The 24340-nt window shown below is 35.9% G+C and overlaps 1 protein-coding gene across 6 annotated transcripts in view; it reads left to right on the plus strand.

Moving 5' to 3' along the window:
- The window catches only part of LOC115218235 (vascular endothelial growth factor receptor 1), a 101067-nt gene that overhangs the window by 59001 nt on the left and 17726 nt on the right, over positions 1 to 24340 (plus strand). For 2 of the 6 annotated variants that reach the window (XM_029787960.2, XM_029787962.2), the window contains 8 exons: positions 6575 to 6601; positions 10697 to 10880; positions 11998 to 12163; positions 14808 to 14932; positions 16887 to 17096; positions 20815 to 20946; positions 22189 to 22381; positions 23377 to 23406. In XM_029787960.2, the coding sequence (XP_029643820.1) occupies positions 6575 to 6601; positions 10697 to 10880; positions 11998 to 12163; positions 14808 to 14932; positions 16887 to 17096; positions 20815 to 20946; positions 22189 to 22381; positions 23377 to 23406 (1067 nt within the window). The remainder of the gene's footprint in view (positions 1 to 6574; positions 6602 to 10696; positions 10881 to 11997; positions 12164 to 14807; positions 14933 to 16886; positions 17097 to 20814; positions 20947 to 22188; positions 22382 to 23376; positions 23407 to 24340) is intronic. The other 4 variants (XM_029787961.2, XM_029787963.2, XM_036508392.1 and 1 more) reach the window with 3 other exon arrangements.

Raw genomic sequence — 24340 nt, forward strand, 5'->3', positions numbered from 1 at the left:
ATTTCTGCCAATTATATATATATAGGTAGGGATCTCAGAGAGTAGCGTCCCTGCCTTCCTGAGCGAGTTTTCCACCACATTTCTTAAAAATCATGGTAGAGGCCTTGGTCTCAGGACCACTTGTGTCTAGAAACTGAGGTGGGAGGTAAGCGAGGGCATGCTCCCCATAGAAAATCTAGCTCCAAAAAAGCCTCATGATGGCAAGCCAGCCCAAAGGTTGGGGTTGGCTGCATTTGCCTACCTTGGTTGCTATGGCATTGAGTCAGATTTGACCACCCCCGTTAACAGGAACAAAACCTAGCCCTATTGGGCAGCTTTTAAGCTAGGTCCTGTGGAGGGCTCTTCATTAGGCTTTGGGCCCAACAGTGGCACTTGATGCATTGAGTACATATCAGATTTTATTAAAGTTGAACAATATTTTTCAAACAATGAACAATTTTCATCAAAACAATGATATAATTTGTCAACTTGGAATTTGTTGCAAAGCTGCATGATAAAACAGCAGTACCACCACCATCGCCACCACATCTGCCATACACACACCATTCAGCCTTTTTGTGATGGTAATGTGGTGATAGTAATAGTATGAGTTGTAGCAGTAATAGAGGCAGTGGTGGTGGTGGTAGGCACAGTGGTCAGGGATGATGGTGAGAGTAAGTAATGTAAAAGACAGTGGTGATGGTGATGGAGGGGAAGGTGGCAATGTCAAAGGTATTGATGGTGGTGGCATCAGAGGTTTGAATAGTGTGTGTATGGCAGATGTGGCAGCGATAGTGGTTGTACTAAGAAAATGTATATTTATATATATATATATATGTATATGGGTGTTCTGTTGCATTAAAAGAATATATTAAGATATGTACAGCTAGGTAGAGAGGATATGTAATGATATATGGGTGCTCAGTTATGTACAAAGTTCTGTACACTTAAGTAAAATATATAAATTAACTTAGCTATAGGGTTTGTTGTATTGTAGCTGTGTTGTCTTGACTAACTGATCTCTATAGCTTTGTTAACATCCTGTCTGTTGTACTGCAGTCATGTTGTCATAGTCATTGTTTCTATTGTGTGGCAAAATAATTGCACTATCGTTATATTGTCTCTTTCTAATTGCATTGGTATAACTTTTTTCATATGTATGCATGTTAATTAGAAACTGTCCTTAGTCTACTTTCTGTTTCCACATCTACATGTATGTGTTTATATATACATACATACATATATATATATATATATATATATATATATATATATCCCTCCCCCTCTCTCTCTCTCCTCTCTCTCTCTCTCTCTCTCTCTCTCTCTCTCTCGGAGAGGCACAAGCACCTACACACACATATGCACACATGGCAGTAACTTCCGCCGACCAAATTCAATCACTAAGCTTCGGTCAGCCCAAGGCTATAGCAGAAGACACTTGCCCAAAGTGCCACGCAGTGGGACTGAACCCAAAACCATGTAGCTAGGAAGCAAGATCCCTAACCACACAGCCATGCCCGCGCCTACAAATGTATGTACATTTGTAGGCGCTAAGTGTGTGGCAAGCTTTATATGGCCAGATGCCCCTCCTGATGCCAACCCCCGCCTGTTGCCAAGCGAGGTATATATATACACATAATATATATACACACACATGCATGCACATGTGCACACACTCTCACATACACCACATGCACAATGCTTCTGTACAGTTGCCATCTACCAGTTTGATTGAGTGGCTGTAGTAAAACACATTAGAACTCCAAACCACATGGTTACTAAGACAGTTCTCTAACCACAGTTATGCATTCATCATCATCATCATCATCATCATTGAACGTCCGCTTTCCATGCTAGCATGGGTTGGACGATTTGACTGAGGACTGGCAAACCAAATGGCTGCACCAGACTCCAAACTGATCTGGCAGAGTTTCTACAGCTGGATGCCCTTCCTAGCACCAACCACTCCAAGAGTGTAGTGGGTGCTTTTACGTGCCACTGGCATAAGGGCCAGTCAGGCAGTACTGGCAATGGCCTCGCTCAAATGGTGCTTTTTATGTGCCACTGGCAGGGAGGCCAGTTTGTTGCTCTGCCAACGATCACGTTCGTATGGTACTCTTAGCACTCCACTAGCATGGATGCCAGTCATCAAATTTGATTTCGATATATATCTCTTATCTCTTATGATAAAAGGCAAATTTTCTCTGCCTCCCAAACCGTTTGTTTTTTATACAATTGTACAATATAGAATTTCTTCAATTGGAATTTACCTATGATTTTTGCAAGTTGATTCCATCGGGTCGTGGCATGTAAAGTTTTTTCAATTTCACCCCCAATTAAGGAAAAATTCGAGAAAACTCAATATTTTACGATTTCCCTCTTTCATTTAAAGTGCTTCACTCCTACCATTACCACCACACTTTCTGCTACTTTCTCTTTGCAAGTCTGCAACAATTAAAGTTAAAGTCTTTATATAACAGGGATAATTTCTCCTACTTTCTCTTTGTAAGTGTACCTTAAACCACTACTCAAAAAAAATACACAGCAAACAGAAACAAATAAATACATAACGATTTACTCCTCACACAATTTCTTCAATTAGAGTTTACCTATGATTTTTCCAAGTACTTCCATTTGGTCACGGCATACACATTTCTTTCAATTTGACCCCCAATTAAGAAAAAATTCGAGAAAAATCAATATTTTAACATTTCACTCTTTCACTTCAAAGCCTTTACTCTGCCTATTACTCCCACTTCCTCTTTACACACATAGACACGCAAATATATAAATAAAATTGTACGCTAACGTGTGTGTGTGTGTGACAGGGATGAGCCATTCAGACTGGTCATCCTTTTTGCTAAAAGAAGATCCCCTATGGTCTTATATGCTACACCACTGGTTTTCAGTTCATATTAATAAAATTAATATTCAGAACAAGAAGCACTATTCATTATAATACATCAGTTCCACACATTTACCCTGGTTCCATTTCGGACAACTGCACAAACATTTGCCATTTGACACATGTATGTAAACAAATTCCTTTCTTAAAAATTTCAATTCATTTTCTTTTTCAATGATATTTAATTATATTTATATATTCATCTATACACACATGTATGTATAACGTGTGTGTATATATTTCCATACAGGTAACCATTCACGCCATACAAAGTTATTTAGGATGAAAATAAGATCTAAAGTATATCCAAGTAGCAGAAAGGTCACCCAAAAGTGTATATAGATATATAAATGTATTTATATATTCATCTATACACACATGTAAATGTATTTATATATTCATCTATGCACACATGTATGTATAACGTGTGTGTATATATTTCCATAGAGGTAACCATTCACTCCATACAAAGTTTTTTAGGACGAAAATAAGATCTAAAGTTATCTCTAAGAAGCAAAAGATCGCCCAAAAGTGTATATAGATATTTAAATGTATTTATATATTCATCTATACACACATGTATGTATAATGTGTGTGTATATATTTCCATAGAGGTAATCATTCACTCCATACAAAGTTTTTTAGGACGAAAATCTTTATATATAAAAGAAAGGTTATGTGTCTGTCTACTCCGATTTAGATTCCTAACTACTCCCACATTTTGCGATGCAGTTTAACCAAAACCAGGTATCTTATAGTCGTGATTCATATCAAGCCCTTCTGGGTATTAGCACGTGTCTATGATGAGTCTACGATTTTAAAAATAATTTACCATCATTTTTTTCCATTTTAATGCATTTTTTTCGCTATTATATAAGGGAAGTAACTCTCTAAAAATGTCTACGATGAGTCAACGATTTAAATAAAAATTTACCATAACTTTTTTTTCCATTTTTAATGCAATTTTTTGCTGTAACTCTCTAAAAATGCTTTATAGTTATTTCCCTTACAGACCCGAGCAACGCCGGGCGATACTGCTAGTATATATATATATAAAGTTAATCCAAACAAGAAAGCACAAAAAAACACAACACGAGGACGTGGAACAAATATAGTATTATTGGACGCTCAGGAAAGAAGGAGGGTTTAACGTTTTGAGCGGAGCTCTTCGTCGGAAACATAGGAGAAGGAAAGATCCAGAGGGAAGACAGGGAAAAAAATCACCAACGGTACACACGAGGTCACACTCGCACACACACACATACATGCATGCACAATGCTTCTCTACAGTTTCCATCTACCAGCACACTACAGTTTCCATCTAAAGCACACTAAATCTCAAAACCACATGGTTACTAAGACAATTCTTTGACCACACAGTTAGGCATTGTATATCATTATTTGGATTTACTAAGCTACTTCACAAATACTTTCAGTAAATCATGCATATAAAATCTTTAAATGTGTGGATTGTCTTATGTACATGTGTAATAATTTATATTATTACACATGTATAAATATGTTTTGTCACAGACACAGAGACACTACACTTAAGTTTTATTGTGGTCTCTTTGTCATGTGCTGATGGTTTCTGCTTTTGTAATCTCATTGTCCTTACATTATTTTCTTCCTTGATCCTATAAATTGAGTAATAATCTTTTAACTCAAACACACTGACACTTTAATCCTGTGAACCCTTTATATGGTTTTTTTCCTGACCATTTAACTGTTTATTACACTATCATTCTAAATTATATAATGCAATAACATTTTCACTATTTCGTCTTCATTTGATTTCTTGTGTCACACTTTCAATCTCATTTAATGAATTTCAACATCTTTTTAAGCCTTCTGTTTTCATTTCTTCTATTCTTAATTTGTACTTTATTTTTTTGCATTTTAATTTACTCACAAAATAATACTAAATTCTGCATGCTTGTTCACAACATAGCTACTGAATTAATATGTGGTGGTGTTGTTTTTGCTGTTGTTGTTTAAGACTTTTATGTAAAGTGAGGTGTTATATGTTATATATCACAGGATTGCTCTCTAAATTACTTTGTTCTAGAATTAGAAATAAAGCCTATTATTACCTCTTTAATTGATATAAATTTATTGGGTACATTGATAAATGTCTTGTCATCTATATTTCTCCATTTATGCTTCCAAAGGCTCCATCATGGAATGACATAAACTTGACCTCAGAATTACTTGATTTTGTTCTTTATGCTGATATGTCACTTATTTACCCTTGAGCACTTTGGAACTGAAATAGAACAAATACAAGGCTGTATAAGCCATAAACTTTTTTAATGTATCAAATTGGTTAATGAAAAATAAATATTCATTGAACATCAGTAAATTTAAAGGCATCTTCTTTCATTATCATCAACAAAAGTACTTTTCACTTGATTCAATCAATCTCTCATTTCAAATTTAGTAATTTAATGGTAACATTAGAATATGATGATCATTTTGTCTTGCTTTGATGATAGATGAATATACTCTTTATATTGGTCATTTGAGCAACTAGAAGACATTTAATACTTAATTATCCAGTGACAATGACGAAAAACAGGAAGGGTACTAAAGTATCACCTTGAAGTATTTCTACAATTACATCTTTGTTTCATTGACATCAGTTACCTGTTGAATGATGCCATACAGCTATGGTAACTTAAGAGTACTTCAGTCATACTTATATCTATAAACATATATATAGAGAAAGAGATAGATAGACAAACACAGACAGACAGAAACACACATGCACACACACATGAAAGAAAAGACCATAGTAACCTCAGACAATGGAATGCAAAAGTTCGTTAGAGTAAGGTACTCTCTTTCTCTTTGGTTCATAGGATTATGCTCAAGGTGGCTCCGTCATTCACATGTGCCATCCTTGCTACATTCACCCATCTTTTCGTGAAACATTCATTAGACAAAACTTGCCTCTCTACTCTCACCTTCCTTTTCAAGTGATACTTGGAAAAGTTGATGAGTGACCAGAGAGGAAAGTGTTCGTTTCTAAGCCTTTCAAGCACATCCACCACACACATTCTTTCACTTGGAGTCCCCTCGTTTCCAAGGGGACTCCAAGCCATGCGCATTTATACAACCAATCTTAAGCATAATCCTAACGAGGTATGTGTCTTAAACACAAAGGAAAGGAACAGAGCGTTACTTACAGTTCAACATTTTTCATCGAGGAGGTTACTGCATAATTTTTTGGATGTTTTTCAAAAGTGAATTTTTCTCCTCACAAGTTTTCATAAGGAGGTTTTTAAATAGTTTTGGGGATGAATGTTGGGTGGGTGGATGGAGGTAGGGAGGGAGGAGGTTACCTTGGATTTCATGTCCATAAAGTGCTTAACTTTACAGTATTTCATCAGACCCTAAAACCCATTGGTTCAACTTTGCCTTTCATTCCTTTTGTGGTCAATAAAATAAGGACTAGTTGAGCACTGGGACCAACTAATCCCTTCTCCCAAAAAAAATGTCAAGTTTTGTGCTTAGCAGAAAGAATTATCATCATATTGAGAGCTTATGTATGGAAGCCATGTTATCTTGTAAAATATTTGCATTTGATGTGAAGATCTTAGAACTAATGAATAAAAAACAAAGGGTCAAATTTTTGTTGTTGTTCTTTCTTATTTTAGTAATCCAATGCTTTGTTTTCTTCCATTCTAGGTTTGTTTACCTGAAGATGATAATGATGTAAATATCAGAATCTTAAATTTTAGTACATAGCTTCTACAGCTTTCTTCACTTCTTTATTTCATTTTCATTTTCATATTTTCACTAACTTTTGTTTATTTTTCTTTGTTTTTAACCTAATTTCTTTTCTTTTTGCTTTCTTTTCTGTTTACCATGCAAATTTTTCTGAAATCATCATTTCTTTATGTAAATCCCCACCCACAACCATATATATATATATATATATATATATATATATTGCAATTGTCTAAATGGATATTTTACATTCAACAAAATCTCTTCACTCTCACAGAGGTATCAAGCCCATGGTTTGATGCCTCTCTCTCTCTCTCTCTCTTTGTATGTGTATAATATGTGTGTGTATTTAATTATAGGATTCAATAGAATCTAGAGTCAAATCAACACATGATACCAGAAGTGGCTAGGTTCAATTTATATATTTGCGTATGCGTGTACTTGTGCATTTATGTATGTATATATGGACCCAGAATAAATGAAAATATATTGCCAAATGTCTTCTTTGGCCTCAAGCTGACCAATGAATTACAAAAGAAATTTTCAGAGAGAAAATTATGCAGATGTTGACATTTTATGGTGTCACTTGTTGCTGTCCAAACAAAATGTGATATTTACACTCCTCATTAACATCACAACCTATCACTCTCTATTTTCTAAGACCAAGTAGTAATTAAAAAACAAAATTAGTCTGTTGGTCACAAGTTCAAATGTTACTGCAGCTCTGGCCCCAGAACAAGACACTTAATTCTGATTGCCCCAAATATACCACTGATAAAGTTAGGTTCAATTGCTGTTTTTCACTTGTGTAAGTTGGTAGTATGAAGAGCATTTAGCGTTAAAAACAATTGCTCCAACCACAAAACCATCCCACTTACATCATTCTGGAGAAATTAATGTATGTCATTTTTGAACTTACTGTTGAGAATGTTTCTAATCAATTGACATTAATCTGAACTTGTCACAACAGTATAGTATGAACACAGTGTGACAGTCAGTGATAAGTGCAGATGTGACCATGTGGTTAAGAAGTTTACTTATGAACCACACAACTTCGGATTTGTTCTAAGGCTAGTGTTTTCTATTATGGCATCAGGCTCACCAATGCTCTATGTGTGGAAGACTTAGAGTATTCTTACACTTGAATATTTTTGTTTGGTCTTTGAGCCTACTAATAACACTTTTTAAGGGAAGCTTTCCCAAATGTAAAAGAAACATTAACCCTTTCGTTACTGTATTTATTTTGAGATGCTCTGTGCTTCTTTCAATTAATTTTAAATATAACAAAGAATTTAATAAAATAACTTAGTTATCATTAAGCTAGTGTTAGAAACATAAATTGTGATTAAGGTTTGGTGGGAGATTTTAGTTCAAAACTTTTGGAAACAAGACATTTGTAGTCAGAGCCAAAGCTGGTTTCAGCCGGGTTGGTCACGAAAGGGTTAAACAACCTATGTGGATTGATAGAATATCTTGTCTTTCTCTTTATTTCTTGGCATTATCTAACATCTTTTGCTTAATTTCTCACTATAATTGCTTAATGGTCTTCTTAAGAAATATTTATATCAATCTTTTGTTGTATTTTTCTCTCTTTTATAGTAATTTCTATTTAACAATATTAATTCTGTTTATTAATCTTTTATCTATTTCAACCTCTAAATCTTCCTAATTATTTCTGCCTGCTATCTTTCGGCAATATTAATCCTTTAATATTTAAACCAGTCATAATGCCCAAATATTTTATTAGTATTATGTTCAACCTTGTCAGATTCAGCTTCTCACACCTATCTTACAAGATTATTCTAAAAAATAAACAATCATATCATAAAAATTTCAAAGCTGTGAGATAATGCATGATTAATTCAAAACATTGCAAATAAATAAGCATTATGTTAAACTGGATAATCTGAATGTTAAAGGGTTAAAGATTATTTCTGAATTCATATCTTTGATGCCTACCAAATACAGATTGATTTTTAAATGAAAAGAAAATCAAGTAATTTATTATGTAATTGTCTAACAGTTTATGCATTTATTATTAAGTTATTCATGTGTATATTTTTCAACTTTTCTGTTTTCTGCACGACACTAATCTTTTCATTTTCTTGTCATAATCTTTCCTAGTTTATAGTTTATCTTTAACCAATACTGTAAAGTTCAACTTCATATGGAGTTCTTTTGCATTCTTTTTCTATCAATTTCAATGTCTATCTGAGCACTGCAGTTTCAATCTTATCTCCCTTCTCATAGAATTCTCTAATCTGTTTCAAATAATCTTTGCATTTCAGCTTCATTCATTCACATACACAGCAATGTTAAGTTAATCTAATTCACAGAATACTAACTAATTTGTAAATAAAAGTTTGAATGTATGTGTGTGTGCATACATACATATATATATATTTTTATATATGCATTGATTTACTATCAGCTTTAATTACTCATCTTCCATGATGATATGGGTTGGACAGTTTAACAGGAATCTAGTAGGCCCAAGATCTGCATCATGCTGCAATGTTGTGTGTGTGTGTGTATATATATATATATATATGTACATACCTACATATATATGTATATATACTTGCATATATGGGTACAGGACATCAAAACAACATTGAACACAATAAAACCCTCGATTCAATAACACTATGTACAAACCCTATACTTGGAATGACCAATTTTAATTACTATTGGAACTTACTCACAAAGTATTGGAATCTTATATGTATACCATTCTGCCTAAATGATGGATCTAAAGATGCAATATCATTCATTCACTTCACTCTCTATTTCATATCTTATCTAAATTAACTATTGCTTAACCATTTTCTCACACTGTCTCTGATGAAGGGATATATAAGACCTTCTATTTATAATCCGATGAAGGGATATATAAGACCTTCTATTTATAATCCGATGAAGGGATATATAAGACCTTCCATTTATAAATGTTCTAAAATCTTTCACAGCCTTGGATTTTTATCTCATTCTGAAAATTTCTTATATATATATATGTATGTATATAGAATGATAGTTCTGATATATAAGAACAGTAAAGAGTAAATTTTCTAGGAAGCTGGCTAAGCTGGTATTTATTGAATAGGGTTGCATGCTCTGTTAGGCGTATGAAGAATAAAGTTGCTGACGTAGCTGATGATGTATATGTCGTGTGATCTGATGACGTCAGTCATGGCACAATGTATTTTAAAGAAAATAATATGTTCCATGTTAATTCAAATATCACTAGAAAGCAACATGAATTTATCTAACAACCAGATATATAGGTGTCCAACTTGCTGGAAACAGCAACTAGGGAACATAGAACAGACAACACAAGAGGAACAAAGTGTAAAGCTAATACATATTGGATGAGAAGGGTTGACAGTAACTTCAAAGGCATTGTCAACCTTTTTTTCCTTGAAAAGTATTGAAAAAAACATGTACTCTACTAAAATGTGTTGTGTAATTCTTCAGTTTAATATTAATTTGTTTTTATGTATAAGCTTAATATCTGTTTTGATTTAAAAGATCTTTTATATTAATGCAGACCTATAATAAAATAGATTATCTTTGCATGTTTCAAGTTATAAAACAATTGTTGTGGTATGAATTTTCAAATGCTTAAATAAATTTTTATCATTCTATTCTCTTGTCATTTATAGCTTTATATATATATATATATCAGAAATATTAAATTTCTAAATATCTCATAGAGATATGTACGGTGGTGGGGTGATAGAATGGTTGTATATTGTCAATTTAACGTGACAGTAGGGGATTACACCACCGCTGTTTAGCCCTAGGAAGCGTCAATGCTTCCTAGAGCTAAACAGCAGTGATGTAATCCCCTACTGTCACATTAAATTGACAGTATACAACCATTCTATATATATATATATATATATACGTTAAACGATGATGATGATGATATATATATATATAGTCATATACTTTTGGCATTAAATGAAGTGAGGTACTTTCATTAGTATTCCTTATACATGGGCAATGAAAGAAAGAAATGTTCTTACTTCTGTTTCTTTTGTATTATTCAAATTTTTCATCATAACTGAAAGGTATTAGTCTCTTTTGCAGACATCCCATCGGGTTCGTGTATCAAAACCTAAACGAGAACACCTCAGAGCTATCGATGTATTTTATAGCAAAATTTACATTCGAAGCGCTAATCTGAAGGACACTGGTATATATGTATGTAACGTCAGCAGTTTTAACTCTATGAGTACTGATGTACACATTTCAGTCTATGGTATGTATACAACAAAACTTGCAATTTGATTGGATGTTGATGTTTTGACAATGTTGATCTGAATAGGAATTAATCACCATTTTACAAATTTAATGCATGGAAGAGTGAAATGCTAATTAAAGAATGATATTGATTTAATCTTCTGATACAGGACAGCTATAAGGTTAAGAAGTTCATATATTGTGTTTGTGTGTACCATTGTCTTGACATCATGTGATGGTTGTATACAAGCATGAATGTCATACAAGCAATGTTGTTTGTTCCTGGCCTTCAATGGAAAATGTGTCTGGCCATGGAGATATATTTCCTTCCTTGGGAACAGGTGAAGTCTGATGACAGGAAAGGAATCCAGCCAAAGAAAATCTGCCTCAACAAATTCCATCTGACTCATACGGGCATGGAAAAGTGGATGTAAAATGACAATGATGAATTTAAATTGTAGATTATTGTGAAGGCATGTTGCCAAATTGTTAGGATGATTTCAATTCCCAAGTGGGGCAGTGCATAGCGTTCTTGAGTAAATTCCTTTAATTTAAGTCACTTCAGTCTACTTAACTGTGAATTCCAGTAATAGCTGAGAAGTTAACCCTTCTCAGGTGTCCACTTCATGAGGGGAGAGTTGTAATCTCAATCACTAATAATGTGGTTTGTGATATACCTAAGTTGGTGTCCCCAACCAGTGCATTGGCTGCTGGTTTCAGCAGTCAGGTGTTTGGTTGTGCTCATGGATGTGCTTGTGCTCCTGCTCATTCTTGCACTCTCTTTGGCTGACAATAGTGCTGCTTTCTGCATTGTGCCTCGTACCAATAGCTGAGCAGAACTGTGCTATGACTGATGGGTTGGGCACAGTGGAATTACTACACTGATAGGGGTCATTGCACCCAAGTGGGGTACAGACTTACTGTGTAGGATCTTGTTGATCAGCTGAGGCTTGTGTGAAAGGGTGGTTTTCATTCTCTTCTACTTTGCAATTATCACTGTGGGTTCATGCCTCTTGACCCCTACATGGCCAATGAATTCTCGATATACTGCCATTGTCACCTCATCAATTTGCACATGTGTATTGTTGCCTCACATAAAATGAAAATTAAATAAAATTTCATATTTTCTTTTGTAGAAAAAGAGTTTGTATATTTAAACACCTCTAAAAAATTGGTTAAAGTGAGTGAAGGTGATGGAGACAGGGTGTATCTGACAGCTAACTATGTCTCCTTTCGTAAACCTAATATAACATGGTTCAAAAATGGTGAGATAATCACGGAGAGTAAACATTATGAAATCCGGTGAGTGAATATTTTTACTAGCATATAACATGTCTATAAATTTAATTATGAATGCAAACCTTATGTTTTTACATCAATTTCTCATTTAGGCACAAAATCAGAATTATATGACTTAAGGAATAAAAAATTGGGGGGATAGAGACTTTGAATAAGGTTACAGGCATTGACATTCTATTCTAAGTCATGTAAAAAATTATGGATATCTACCTAGTGAATCTCTTGTCAAAAAGCTTAATGGGATGAAGTCTATGTTTCATTGAAGAGGTCTAAAAAGACTGAAATATGACAATAGTCATCCCTTTCATTTGTGAAAAATCTTTATATATAAAACTGAAGTTGTGTGTGTGAGAGTCTGTCTCCTCCAATTTAGATTCCTAACTACTCCCACATTTTGCGGTGCAGTTTAACCAAAAGTGGGTATCTTATAGTCGTGATTCATATCGAGTCCTTCTGGGTATTAACGCGTGTCTACGATGAGTCTACGATAATAAAAAAATTTACCATCATTTTTTCGCATTTTTAATGCATTTTTTGCTCGGTTTATATAAGGGAAGTAACTCTCTAAAAATGCTTATATAGTTATTTCCCTTATAAAATGGAATGCAATTTCGTCACAATTAACACTTAACCCTTTAGTGTTCAGATTAATTTGTCAAATGTAAGGTTCAAGTGGGGTGTCCACAATATTTACTTGTAACTTTGTTAATTTTCTACATACAGATTTGAAACTTTGTAAATGGGTGCTTATATGCCAGTGGTTTATAATTACGTAATTGTAGCTGATCTTTCTGACTAAATTTGACTTTTATGGGCAGGTAAACTTAATTAACAGGTGTAAAAACAATAACATTATGAATAAACACTAAAATTCATATTCTTAATACATCTTACCTGTTTGGTTTGCTGCTAAAATTATCCCAGATATCAGCCACCAACAATTTTACATTTTTCAAGATGAGGTACATTAATTTGAATTAATTAAAATACAGGTGTAATTGGTAGAAGATTTTACTCTTTTTCTATATTTCGTTCAAATATCGTTTTCATCATTTTCATTTTCATCACTTTCATTTTCGAAATCTTCGTCCAACGAGTAATCACTGATATCAATATCAGATTCATCCAAAGTCAAAATACTTTTTGTTTTCATTGATATCTTCAATATCATCAATAGTAAAGCCTTCAAAGTCGGAATCGCTACTTGCTGATGCCATTTCTTTCGCAACAAACGTATACACTTCTCTTCAAACATGGAAATAACCATGTGGTCTAAACAATTTCACAGTATTTATACTTGAATAAAGGCGGGAAAGGCTTCATCTCGCATTATCTCAAAACTACGCGAATTTAATAACGTGATTTGTTTATTTTTTTTGCGATTTCGTACAGTGGTCGTTTACGGCCGGATTTGGCCGGTTTGAACAAATAAAGGGGAATTAATTTTGGCCAGTTACGGCCGGTTTGAACACTAAAGGGTTAAACAAGTTATTCATCTAATTTCTATCCACCCGAGCAAAGCCGGGTCAATCTGCTAGTTATTAAATACAATTCTAATTCCAGTTTTCTTTTCCCTAACCCTAACCTTTTTGTTGTTAATAGTCACCTTTATAAGATATTGTTTTTATATTGTTGCCTGTCTTGAGTATCAGGTTTTAAAAAAAAAAGTAGTGAGGTCAATTTGTTTGGTTAAATTCTTCAAGGCAGTGTTCCAGTATGGCAGTAGTCCAGTAACTGAAACAAGAGAAAGATGAAATAATTAAGCGAAGTATAATGACTTAAAGAATTCATTTTAATGCTTTGTTGTTATTTTTTCTCCTTTTGATCATCAGAATTTGTCCATCCTGTTGCTAAACTCTTGCTTCATCATTTCAGATAGATTAACTGAACTGAAAATGATACTTCTGATAATATTTTCTTTTATTTCTCTGCCTGACTGGCCCCCATGCCAGTGGCACATAAAAGCACCCACTACACTCTTGGAGTGGTTGGTGTTAGAAAGGGCATCCAGCTATAGAAACTCAGCCAGATCAAGATTGGAGCCTGGTGCAGCCATCTGGTTCGCCAGACCTCAGTCAAATTGTCCAACCCATGTTAGCATGGAAAGTGGACGTTATATGATGATTTCTCTTTTAATTAATATTCTAATAGGCACATGCATGGCTATGTGTATAGTTTTGGAGCCCATCAGCTTAGTCATCACATTGTCTTGAGTTCTGTTTCATTGTGTGACATCTTGGGCAAAATTCTGCTGTGGCTTTGACTGACAAATGTCTTGTGTGTGAAATTAGTTGGCCAAAATTGTATGAAAGCCTGCTGTGTATGTGTGTATACACATGCATGTCTTTTTGAATGTTATAATGTCATGTACTCACATGCAAAGTAGTTAGCTAAAAAACAAGCTGTACATTTGAAGATAAGAGAAATAAAAAAACTAATACTTGAAAAATTGGTAAGGATTAGTTACAGGAATGGTACCAATAACAAAATACTGCCCTAAAGAAGCATCTATGTAAAATATGCCAGGAACTTTGACTTAATACAAATGAAGGAATTTTACTTCTTGCTAATAATATCAGGCAGTTCGTTGTTTTCTTTTGTCTCAAACTACAATAAGCATTTAATTAAAAGTTTACTTCTTTAACAGCATAATCGATACAGTACTGGATCTGGTGATTTACAATCCGAAATACGAAGATAGTGGTAATTATACAGTGTTTGCCGTAACAAAAGATATGAACAGTACCCTGAGCCTTACTCTTAACGTTACTAGTAAGTCAGCACTTAGACTCTTTTTAACCCTTTTGTGCTCGTATTTCAGATGAAACACCCTATTTATATGTCAATTAATCTTGAAAGTAACTTAGTTTCTTTCATTGATTAACCCCTTACCCAACAATTATTTTGAAAATAAATGTATTTTTTCAGACATATTTTTTAATTGTTTTATTTTACTATGTTTTGAATGGTGATTTCGAGGTATATTTCAAACCTTATTTATTATGAATTTTAATTCAATAATATTGATTTTAAATTACCACTTTGGGCAGAAACGAGTTAACCCGTTTTTAGACGAAGGAACTCGTTTGCTGTCGATTTTGGCGAGTTAACTCGCCAGAGATAGAAAAAAACGATTTCGGTCAAAATGAATATATTCGTTTCTGCCGGGTAAGGGGTTAATGTATTAAGCTGGTATTCAGAACGCAACAACAAAAAATTTCTTGCATAGTTTGGTGTTAAGTATATCCAACTGTAAAATACTTGCTAAACAAGACAGTGGAGCTTGGAACAGTCCTCAGTCTTACCAGCTCCTTTCAAATCATCCAGTCCATGCCAGCATGGTAGACAGACATTAAAAAATGATGAATTATAATGGGAGGTTTTAATTTAATTATTCATGGTTGTGTGGTTGTAAAGTTCTCGTCCCAACCACATTGTTTCAGGTTCAGCCCCCCCATGTGCAGCAACTTTGGTGAACGCCTTTTACTTTAGCCCTGAGAGACCAAAGTCCTATGATTGTGTCTGGTAGAAGGAAACTGAAAGAACCTCTTTTTGCATATGCATGTGTGTGTGTGTGTGTATGTCTTTGTTTACTTTTGTATTCACTTTACAAATGTAACAAGCTACAAGTATTGATATATGTATATATCAGGCGCAAGAGTGGCTGTGTGGTAAGTAGCTTGTCTACCAACCACATGGTTCTGGGTTCAGTCCTACTGCGTGGCACCTTGGGCAAGTGTCTTCTACTATAGCCTCAGGCTGACCAAAGCCTTGTGAGTGGATTTGGTAGACGGAAACTGAAAGAAGCCCGTCGTATATATGTGTGTGTATATATATATATATATATATGCATGTGTTTGTGTGTCTGTGTTTGTCCCCTAGCATTGCTTGACAACCGATGCTGGTGTGTTTACGTCCCCGTTACTTAGCGGTTCGGCAAAAGAGACTGATAGAATAAGTACTGGGCTTACAAACGAATAAGTCCCAGGGTCGAGTTGCTCGATTACAGGTGGTGCTCCAGCATGGCCGCAGTCAAATGACTGAAACAAGTAAAAGAGAGTAAAAAGTGTATATATATATATAGTCATCATCTTGATCATCATTTAATGTCTATCTTTCATGCTAGTATGGATTGGACAGTTTGACAGGAAACGGCAAGCTACAAGACTGTGTAGCTTCACTGTCTGATCTGGCATGGTTTTTATGGCTAGCTGCCCTTCTTAACACTAACCACTTTACATAGTGGCACCAGCACCCACAAGGTCTATTTTAGCATGGTCTTTACTACTTGGGTGCTGCTCCTCATGTTTTCAGATAGTCCATATAAAAATGTCACTGACACTTTGGGGTTCAATATTCTTATGATGGAACCTGCAGCTATGACATCAGATCCTCCACTACATTACCAATTTTTTTTTTTTTTTTTTTGCTTAGATTCTACAATATTGGTTTCCTATTATAAAGAGATCTGAATTAAAACTTTCCATCAATTTGATTTTAATTCATGTTCCAAGCACCAGATTAATAATGATAAAGTTATTTTACTAAAGTTTTCATTAGCTTCAAAATTAACTGAATCAGAAGGAATGTTTTAATAGAAATTTGATTATGAACATGTTAAAAATCTTAATTTTTCTGGATGTTTGTTTTGAATTGTTATATAAATGTTCCTATAAGTAGTAAAATTAGTGAGGTAATAGTATAAAATACTATTTTTCTCTTACAGGTAAACCAATAATTCAACTAGATACTATACCAACAAAGGAGTTTTACATAGTTGATCGTAAAGTAACATTGATTTGTAATGTGTCATCAAACCTTCAGGATGAAATAGAATGGAAGTGGCAAGCGTGTGATCCATTCCACTGTTCTTCAAACCCAGCAGCATGGACAGTAGTTAACAATTATACAATAGAAAATGGACTGACTACACAGAGTGAGTAAAGACAATAGTTGAATTTCTATAATGCACATTTGTACACAGATAGAGGCATATCACTGTGGTCTCAACCACATGGCTTTAGGTGCAGTCTAACAGCACATCACCTTGGACAACTCACTCCTGTAATGACCATTTCTCTTCCCCTGCCAGAGAATGGATGGGCTATCACAGAAGAGACTTGCCATGAACCACTTTACCCACCCATGTATAACATGGGGTTGCACTACTCCTTCTACTCAATTTCCCCCACTGTCTTGCCTCTCTGATTCTCTCACTAACCACAACTACCACCTCTGACACTACTTCTCACTTGCTTCGCATTATCCTCTTGTCCAACAGTGTCACTACTTTTTCTCAAAAATAAACTTGTGCAACTAAAAATAAACATATGCAGCTCCAATGAAAACTGCCTTAGAACCTAACAAACCAACCAACTCATGCTGGCATGGCTAATAGACTGGCCCACGCCATTTACTGTACACTCCCCTCTCCCTCCTCTGCTCTCACCTTTTGTTATTCTTTTATGTGCTGGTGCTACATAAAAAGCACACATGCCAAGCTACGTGCAGAACACCTATGCCAGGTCTTGTGTAGAGGACCTGTGCCATGTCACATAAAAAGCACTTATGCTGGGCCTCATCTAAAGGACCCATGCTGGGCCAAGTAAAAAGCACCCTTGCCAGTACAATGTAAAAGGTACCTGTGCTAGTACCATATAAAACACACCCAGTACACCTTGTAAAGTGGTTGATGTTAGGAAGGGCATCCAGCTGTAGAAACCAGCTGCAGATGGCCCAGTGGTTAGGGTATTGCACTCCAGTATCATGGTTTCAATTTCCAGTCCAGCAGTGTGTTGTGTTCCTAAGTGAAGCATTTCATTTTATGTTGCTCCAGTCTACTCTGCTACAAATGGGTAACTCTGCAATAGATTGGTGTTCTTTTCAGGGGGAGTGTTGGCCAGCCTGTCTACCCAGCCAGTGAGGTGGCATCATCCAAAAGCTACATTGCCAGGAAGTTCATTGTGACCAGTAATGCATAACAATATCTGAATCTGATAGTCTCATCAATATTGTGATATTGTTGGATATATATATATATACACACATACACACACATGGAGGTGCAATGGCCCAGTGGTTAGGGCAGTGGACTCACGGTCGTAGGATCACAGTTTTGATTCCCAGACCGGGCATTGTGAGTGGTTATTGAGCGAAAACACCCAAAGCTCCACAAGGCTCCGGCAGTGGGTGGTGGTGAACCCTGCTGTACTCTTTCACCACAACTTTCTCTCACTCTTTCTTCCTGTTTCTGTTGTACCTGTATTTCAAAGGGCTAGCCTCTTCACACTCTGTGTCACGCTGAATCTCCCCGAAAACTATGTTGAGGGTACATGTATCTGTGGAGTGCTCAGCCACTTGCACGTTAATAAATGAGCTGCAACGTCACTGGTGCCAAGCTGTATCTGCTGTTGCTTTTACCTTGGATAACATCGGTGGCGTGGAGAGGGGAGGCTGGTATGCATTGGCAACTGCTGGTCTTCCATAAACAACCTTGCCCAGACTTGTGCCTCGGAAGGTAACTTTGTAGGTGCAATCCTATGGTCAGTCATGACTGAAGGGAGTCACAATATACACACAGACACTCACACACACAGAAAGAAGCAATTATGTGGATAAGTGACTTAGATATATTAAATACCATATAATAGTTTGGTTATGGAGTGCAAAATGAGAGAAAGCAGAAGATGGAGACTTTCAGACAATGAATATTTAAGTACAAATATATAGATATTTATACATCCACTCAACTCCCTCTTATAGCCAGCCATTCTTTACCCCCATGAAATTGATCTCCTGTCGTTGAGGCAAGTGAAATCAAAATCAAATTCGACGACTGGCATCTGTGCTAGCGGGTGCAAAGAGCACCATACCAGGGTGATTGTTGACAGAGCGGCTAACCAGCTTCTGTGCCAGTGGGGCATAAAAGGGCACCATTCGAGTGTGATCATTACCAGCGTCGCCTTACTGGCATTTGTGCCCATGCTAGTAGGGTGCCAAGAGCACCATCCGAGCATGGTTGTTGCCAGAGCAGCCAACTGGCTCCGTGCCAGTGGCACGTAAAAGGGCACCATTCGAGCGTGATCGTTACCAACATCGCCTTACCTGTGCCGGTGGCATGTGTAAAAAGATTCGAGCGAGGTCTTTGCCAGTACCACCTGACTGGCACATAAATTGCACCCACTACACTCTTGGAGTGGTTGGCATTAGGAAGGGCATCCAGCTGTAGAAACTCTGCCAGATCAAGATTGGAGCCTGGTGCAGCCATCTGGTTTTCCAGCCCTCGGTCAACATCGTCCAACCCATGCTAGCATGGAAAGCAGACGTTAAACGATGATGATGATGATACATAGAGATAGATAAATAGATAGGTAGATAGACAGACAGAGACCAAAATAAAACTCCATATGAGTTAAGCATAACTGTAGAGCAAATGGTTATATTTTATATATTTGATGTTTTAACAAAGAAATTTCATTTTTGGTAGATCATCCAAAACTGAATGCTTTCACTCTGTAAATGTAGTTGATTAGTATATGATGGAGAAATTATTTGACTGATATGAATCATATTCATTCTCAATGTTGCAATGCAAACAGATACTGTTGTTTATTGCTGAGACATTGTATCCTTTAAAATCTCCATGCTTCTTGAAATTCGCCAACACTACACCCGGTATTCCCCTTCCATATGCATGCACACATGTATATCATGACTCATACAGTTTACTTTCCTGACTTTTGTACCTTTGATGAGTTCCAGTGCACCTGAGCATTATACACAATAATTTCATTATTATCATTATTATTATATTCTGAAATAATTCAGTTACTCTTCCAGTTCAGAAAAACTTTTGACTTAACAAAAGTGGAGTTTCTTTACCGAAGCATTAAAACTGTAAAATACAGCTGAAGCTACTACACAGAGGCTCTATTGTTGGGTCATTTGTTTCTCATATATTGTTTGTGGTCAGGGAAGGATACATATATGTATTGTGAGCCCTGGTTTCAATCTTCGACATTTCCACAACACTTGATTATGTGGTTAAGAAGCTTGCTTTAGAATCATGTAGTGTTGGGTTCCTTGGGTAAGTGTCTTATGAGTGAATTCAGTAGACAGACTATTTTGAATCCCATCATATGTATGTGTGTGTTCCCCTACACTCTTGACCAGTATTGATTTATTTACATCCCCTTAACTTAGTGATTCAACACAAACTCTTAAAGGTGGTGCTCCAGTATGGTCACAGTCCAGTGACTGAAACAAACGAAGGAAAAAATTTTAAAGATATACTTCGCATCTGAAAGAGAAAAATTTCATTGTATAACTTTAAAGTTATACAAAAAGTTAACATAATAGAGTACTGTAATTTTGCCATAACAAGCTGAGATAACTTGCTAGTAACAACAATTTATCCAAATACTTTGATTCCTTTACATTTATTTGAAAAGGGAAGTTTTTCCCAAAATATTATAGGAATAATAAATAGATAAATAAATAAAACAGCCCAAGTAAAATAATATATCTTTATTTTTGATGTTGATTCATTGATATTGCCTTACATATTTTTGATTAACTCCTCACCCACAACTTTGTTCAAATGTTTTTACAAACATTTATCTCAAACTAATATAAATAATTATTGTTTATTTTAGATTATCCAGAGATTGCTACATTCGAAAGTCACACTGTGCTGAATGTAACAGCTTCAGTTGGAGGTCAATATAAATGTCATGCAAACAACTCACAAGGAATAAGTGAAAAAATAGTAAATTTCTACCTTAGTGGTAAGTGTCTATATATGATTTGTCTGGTTACTATCTCCTCCTAAACCATAGATAAACAGCTTTTCTGAAACAGGTGGTTCACAAATGAGATTATTAATGAAAAGCCTTGACGATATGATTAAGAAGTTCACTTTCCAACAATATTGTTTCAATTTCAGCAGTACAAACTGCACTTGACCAAGCGGCTGACTGATGCTTCGTTAGTGAATTTGGGAGATGGAGACTCCTTAGAAACCTGCTGCACACAAGTGCATGTGTGTGTGCATCTTCCTGTTTGTCTCTCACTATCTGACAACTGATGTTGGTTTGTTCACATCCCCATAATGTATGGTTCAGCAAAATGAGACTAATAGAATAAGGGCCAGGTTTAAAAACTCAAGATAATTACTAAGGTTTCCCCAGATTCAGTCCACTGTGTGCCACCTTGGGCAAGTGTTTTCAACTATAGCCTAACTAAAGTTTTGTCAGTGGAAATAGAAAAAGCCTGTTATATATGTGTGTCAATGTGTGCATACAAATATGTTTCTGACACCATGTTTTGACATGGCATCATATTTGTAAACAAGACGCAGGAGTGGCTGTGTGGTAAGTAGCTTGCTTACCAACCACATGGTTCCGGGTTCAGTCCCACTGCGTGACAACTTGAGCAAGTGTCTTCTACTATAGCCTCAGGCCGACCATTACCATGTGAGTGAATTTGACAGAAGGAAACTGTGTGGAAGCCTGTCATATATGTGTTTGTGTGTCTGTGTTTGTCCCCCCTTCTAACATCGCTTGACAACAGATGCTGGTGTGTTTACATACCCGTAACTTAGTGGTTCAGCAAAAGAGACTGATAGAATAAGTCCTAGGGTCGATTTCCTCGACTAAAGGCAGTGCTCCAGCATGGCCGCAGTCAAATGACTGAAACAAGTAAACGAGTAAGTGTTAATGTTGTTTATTTCTAGTATTCTATAGAATCCTGTCTAGCCACAGGGAAATATTACCTTGTTTGAAAAAAAAGGTGAGGATTCGCAACAGGAAGGCATCCAGCTGTAGAAAATCTATCTCTCTAAACTTAATCTGACCCATGGAGAAGTTGACGTTAAGAAGATGATGATGATGATGGTGCTACATCAGCAGCAGCAGCAGCAAAAGCGCTTCCGTTCAGTCAAATAAAACAACAGACAAGAAAAGTTAACCTTTTTTTAAATGTTATAATTGTTGAGACAGATTTGTATTAATACTGTATTTCTGTTTCAGACATTGAAAATGGCTTTATGTTTACTTCAAGTGTAAAGTCACCAGTGGAAGGCGATGAAATTTTCTTGACATGCAGTGCTAATTTGTGGAAATATGCTGATCCCACATTGATTTTTGAAAGATTATTGGATACTGATGTCTATTCTAAGTTTCCATTAGTCAACAGATCATATGGGCGGTATAACATATCTCAGTAAGTTATTGTAATGTTGCTTATAGAAAAGAAAGTTTTACCTAAAGAAATTTTAAATAAATAAATTGTCCCCACTTATAAAACATCCTAACTACTAAGTCATGTGCTTTTGCACTTATAAGTCTACTGTTTTCAAGTTACATAGTAGATCAACACTAATTTTAAAAATATATTAAACTAGGCGCAGGAGTGGCTGTGTGGTAAGTAGCTTGTCTACCAACCACATGGTTCCGGGTTCAGTCCCACTGCGTGGCACCTTGGGCAAGTGTCTTCTACTATAGCCTCGGGCCGACCAAAGCCTTGTGAGTGGATTTGGTAGACAGAAACTGAAAGAAGCCCGTCGTATATATGTATATATATATATATATGTCTGTGTGTCTGTGTTTGTCCCCTAGCATTGCTTGACAACCGATGCTGGTGTGTTTATGTCCCCGTTACTTAGCGGTTCGGCAAAAGAGACCGATAGAATAAGTACTGAGCTTACAAAATAATAAGTCCCGGGGTCGAGTTGCTCGATTAAAGGCGGTGCTCCAGCATGGCCGCAGTCAAATGACTGAAACAAGTAAAAGAGTAAAGAGTAAAAGAGTAGAATAAAAGTAAATAAAATAAATTTCTCATTTGTATATTTGCAATAAACGTATACTTTCAATTGCAATAATATTTTAATCAGTTGATGCTACAAATAGTGGGAAAAATAAGTTCCCGGCATTACCTGTCATGACTGACGAAATTCCAGTTTATAAATTGTAACCAATGCAGATAAATTCAATAGGACCAGAGTTATTTCCCTTGGTGGGATGGCGGAGCAGTGAAATGGAAATATACAGCCAGTTATGTTATTAGATTTATTGAAAGATACACACACACAATGTATTTCATAAACATCTTTCTGTTTCTCTCTTAACCTTTAACAGTGCATTTGTATGTTGCACTTTGTATTTGTACCATACACATAATTCAATCTACTTTGATCTTTTTTATCCTTATTATTGCAGAAATGGAAACCTCTCAGCAGAATTAAAAGTGTAAGTAATTTTATCATTGAATTATTATTATAATACTTTATATTATTTATCTGACAGTTTGCATGTGAAATTTTATAGTAAACAGACTTCGTGCTGTTTATAGCGAGCAAACACCATCCGAGCGTGGCCGTTCGCCAGCCTCGCCTGGCACCTGTGTCGGTGACACATAAAAAACACCATCCGAGCGTGGCCGTCTGCCAGCCTCGTCTGGCACCTGTGTCGGTGGCACATAAAAAACACCATCCGAGCGTGGCCGTCTGCCAGCCTCGTCTGGCACCTGTGTTGGTGGCACATAAAATCACCCACTACACTCTCGGAGTGGTTGGCGTTAGGAAGGGCATCCAGCTGTAGAAACACTGCCAGATCTGACTGGCCTGGTGCAGCCTTCGCGCTTGCCAGACCCCAGTTGAACCGTCCAACCCATGCTAGCATGGAAAGCGGACGTTAAACGATGATGATGATGATGATGATGAGTTAAGTTCGTGGAGCCAGTCATATCTTTATGCCTTTTATGGAAATATAATTAAGTTGTGATTGTAAACTGGGAATCTGAGCATAGTGGTTCTAATCTAGGCAAAGACCAGCTACAAATTAATCAGAGAAGCATAGTCAGTGCCCTTGGACCGTATTCAGTGCCTTTATGACTGGTAGGAAGAGGTTATCCTGAAAAAGTGACCTAGCTTGAATTCTTGGAACATATTGAACTCCACTCAATCTGCTATCAGAGTCTTCTAGCTCGTGACAGACACTAAACTTATAATTGTTATTGTGTCTAACAAAAGTATAGTTACAACCTGCTCTGTTGTGGGAAACACTAGTTTTACCATAACAACCCATGTAATTTGCACACCCATATAATTTACGCAGGTGATTTTCAGTATAAAATTTGTTAAAAATGGCTTCTACTTATGTAAAATTCGCACTTAAAAGTTTT

The sequence above is a fragment of the Octopus sinensis genome, linkage group LG13, assembly GCF_006345805.1.
Source record: "Octopus sinensis linkage group LG13, ASM634580v1, whole genome shotgun sequence".
NCBI classification, from domain to species: domain Eukaryota; kingdom Metazoa; phylum Mollusca; class Cephalopoda; order Octopoda; family Octopodidae; genus Octopus; species Octopus sinensis.